The sequence below is a fragment of the Montipora capricornis genome, chromosome 6 (assembly GCF_036669925.1).
Source record: "Montipora capricornis isolate CH-2021 chromosome 6, ASM3666992v2, whole genome shotgun sequence".
In the NCBI taxonomy this organism is placed as follows: Eukaryota; Metazoa; Cnidaria; class Anthozoa; order Scleractinia; family Acroporidae; genus Montipora; species Montipora capricornis.
In genome coordinates this window covers 57761843-57765501 of record NC_090888.1, presented here as the reverse complement: position 1 = coordinate 57765501, position 3659 = coordinate 57761843, and the positions used below count along the sequence as shown (strand labels likewise).

General features: G+C 38.6%; 1 protein-coding gene across 1 annotated transcript in view; it reads left to right on the top strand.

The window, feature by feature from the left end:
* The first annotated feature begins 3293 nt into the window (after positions 1-3293).
* LOC138050689 (uncharacterized) overlaps positions 3294-3659 on the top strand; it is a 3860-nt gene continuing 3494 nt past the window's right edge. Inside the window, exon 1 of the mRNA XM_068896994.1 lies at positions 3294-3659. This exon is cut by the window's right edge and continues 886 nt beyond it. Within this exon, the coding sequence (XP_068753095.1) occupies positions 3416-3659 (244 nt within the window). The 5' untranslated portion in view covers positions 3294-3415.

Sequence of the window (3659 nt, the reverse complement as noted above, 5' to 3'; positions counted from 1 at the left end):
CAAAGTCAATAGACCATATTATTCGTATTCTCAGTAATGGATTGGAACTAGCTTACAATGGAGGCTAATTCGGGGGAATATATTGAAAAGATTAAGATTCCCCCCGTATTAGCCTCCATTGAAAGCTAGTTCCAGTCCAATACTGAGAATACGAATATGGTCTATTTAAATGAAAAAAAATATTTAATGATTACACCGCCCCCCGGCCAGAGGAACTCGTTTGTTAGAAGGAATGTCGATCTGGCTAATTACTATCTATACGCAACAGGGCTACTGATCTGAAAAGGGAATTGTTAAATTTAGCGGTGCTATGCTTTGGAACCAGCTCTCGAATGAAGCCAAAGCTCGCCGAAACAATCCCTTCATTTAAGGAAGCTTATCAGAAAATAGTTGGCCAAAGATGTATATTTCATAGTAGTTTTTTCTGTAATGGTAGTAGTAACAGTAGCAAAGGTAATTTTTAGCATTAGTTTAGTAATTTTAATATATGGTTTTATGTGTCAACATGCCCTCCATGGAAACCAGCTGAGTGTTGTTGGGGCTAGCGTGTTTCTCTTTTGATTCGAATATTTTAAATAAAGTATTACCTACCAACCTACCTACCGACCTACCTACCTACCTACCTACCTACCTACCTACCTATCTATCTCTACTGTAAACATAGCTTGCATGCCTTTGGAAATATTGGCTTCATTTAACATATTCCTTCACCGTTCTATCAGCCTTGCCTTTCTGTTGTTCTTTTTAAACAATGATTTACATCACTGATTAGATCCTTCACCAGGATTCGGTGCTTCTACATGGTTACAGAGATTTACTTCAATTTTAGCAATTTTTAAAGTTTACTTCAACACCAGCCCCCAGTTGTTCAAACGATTGATAGTGTAATCCGCCGGATAAATCATTATTCAGTGGATAAAGTCAGAGCGAATCCAATTGCGCTATCCATGAGATAGTAAGGACCTTATAGTCACTGTTAATAGGGAGCTTTAGCAATGACGACGGGAACGGCAACGAGAACGTCATGTAAAAACATAAATTCACGTTATTGCGATCACTTCGCGACTATTCTAAGCCTTTTAATGACAAAGATGTTTCAGTCCCTCAGGAATAAAACCGTTACGAGCGGTGCTTAATTTTGAAGAGAAAAATGAAAATTTATCTCCAGGTGCTGACGTTCTCCATAACACTTCAAACTTGGTAATTTCACGTTGTTGCTTTGCTGACGACGGCAAAGAAATGGACAAAAATGAAAAATGCACGTGCAGGGCGTGCAAAGCTATTGTTTTTGGCTACTAAATATGCAAATTTGTGACGTTCTCGTTGCCGTCGCCGTTGTCGTTGCTAAAGCTCCCTAATTAAGATCTACAACGGCGACGTCAAAGAAAACGTCTCTCAAAATTACAGGTTTGCATTTTCCAAAATTTTTCGTCACGAGTCTAGTTCGTCCAACTTCAATAAATTACCCTAACTATTTAGGAACTGAAGTGGGAGGAATAGCGTTGAAACCACGCTTGAAAAATAAAATTCGTCGCTATGTGCTCACTTTGGCCTCAGAGCTTGAGATTTGGTCATTTCGCGTAGTATTTGCAGAGAACGGAAGAGAAAATAATGTACAAATTTTCACACCGCACGTGCAGAGTGATTGTTTTGCTGATTAAGTGTTATTATTATACAATGCTGATGCTATCTCAATTTTGATTGGCTAAAAGCACCCCGCTAATTCTAGATGGCGCTTTGTCATCGCGTCACATCTATAGACACTGGCATTTATGCATGTAGATATGACGCGTTTGTGCAGACAATGAAGTGTTGTTTACATCTCGATATCGGGAACATTTTTCATAAGACCGTACAACTTAACTTTAGAATTTTGTTCAAAAGTTTCAGTTCGATTCAGTTTTTCCTGAAACGTTTTCAGATGTTTTAGGCTTAAATCCTTTCTGTAAACCTTTTGAATTCCGCTTTACATGTAATTCACGGCTGTCATTAATAAAGATGTTTACACTGAAACGTGTCATTGCGTGGCTTACTTTGTTGTTGTTCTGTGAAATGTCTCAACGCTTCTACATTTATAATTGTATAATAAAACAATTATTGGATTCGGTTTTCGCATGATAACGAAATTATCAAGGCCTCGGTTTGTGTTATCCGCCTCAGCCTTCGGCTTCGGCAGATAACACAAACCTCGGCCTTGATAATTCTGGCTATCATGCTCAACGTCATCCAATAATTGCTTATTGTTTGGTGGTGTTCTCGTTGACATCACCGTCGTAGAATTACCTCGTATTTTGGCTCATCCCGTCAATTTGTTTACCAACATTAAACACCCACTCTCTTTCCCCTTTCGCAACTTTAACTGACAAAGAGCTAATTACATGGTGGAAGCATGAGATCCTTGGAAAAGGATCATACATTTTCTGAGTTCATTTTGGATGCAGAAAGTTACACTTGGCCCATCACTTGCATCTTTCTAGGGATAATATTAGTCCTAAGACGCTGTAAACTATCTTTACTCGTTTTGGGGTCGAAAACAAACATGGTGGTGCTCCAAAATTAAAGATTTTTCTGACAAATTTATCAAGACCAGCTTGATTCATTCATATAACACGAGGGCTTCATCTTGTGGCAAATATCATATTAAATTTTCACGTTTAAATCAACAGCGCAATTCTTTTTCATGCTTTGGCGTGAAAGCGTGGAATTGTCTCCCATCGCGAGTATGTAATCTACCTAAACTGGCGTTCAAGAAATCAATTTGTAAAGCTTTATTCGCAGCTCTAGAAGGCGAGGAGGATTATATTGAGGCACCTAATTTACCATCCAAAATTAATTTATATCTTACATAACTTTTTGTAACAATTCACTGTCAATCTCTTCGCCTGTTTAGTTTGTTTAGTTACTGGCGAGTGTCCGGATGCTAATGATTGCATTTTATTTATAGTTTATTCCTGTCATTGTTCATAGTCTGTTATTTGAAGCTTACATATTGGTTTATTTTCTTCTTTTTCCTTTTTTTTTTTCCTGCACAACTCGCCTCGACTAGCTTACGCTATACGCGAGTTGTACATGTCCTTCTTTTAATTGTTAAATATTAATAAAGTTTTATTGTTGTTGTTATGGGGTTCAGAAACTTTGTTCTACTAACAATAATCCATAACCTCAACAGAAATTTGTGCGTTTATGCCAGGCGAGGAATTGTCTTATTCTCTTTCGATACACTCCGCATTATGGGATAACTGTGCATTCCTCTTCAGTACTTGAGGTCAGCGGTCACACTTCAAAGCAACCATTGTCATGCAAATGCACCATATATAAGCAGCCTAACGCGTGACACAAATCCATTCTCCTTTTCGTGCTTTCTTGTCGGCGGTTACGGTACTAATTTAGAGGGAATTTATTTCCAACTACCGAAATGGACAAGGCACTCAACGAGTCTACAAATATATCTACGCTCGAAGCGAGCGATGTGAACATGCCCGAAGCGGGCGAGAAACTCGAAGCGAATGACAACATCGACGATTTTGAGGTTGATATTGAAGACCTTAAAAGCCAGTTGGGGTTGCACGAACTGTTTTCGTCAATGGAGTCAATGAAGTCTCTTATCTCCCAAGTAACAGCTTCGAAAAGGCCAGCTTCTGGACCTTTAGTTGCTAACC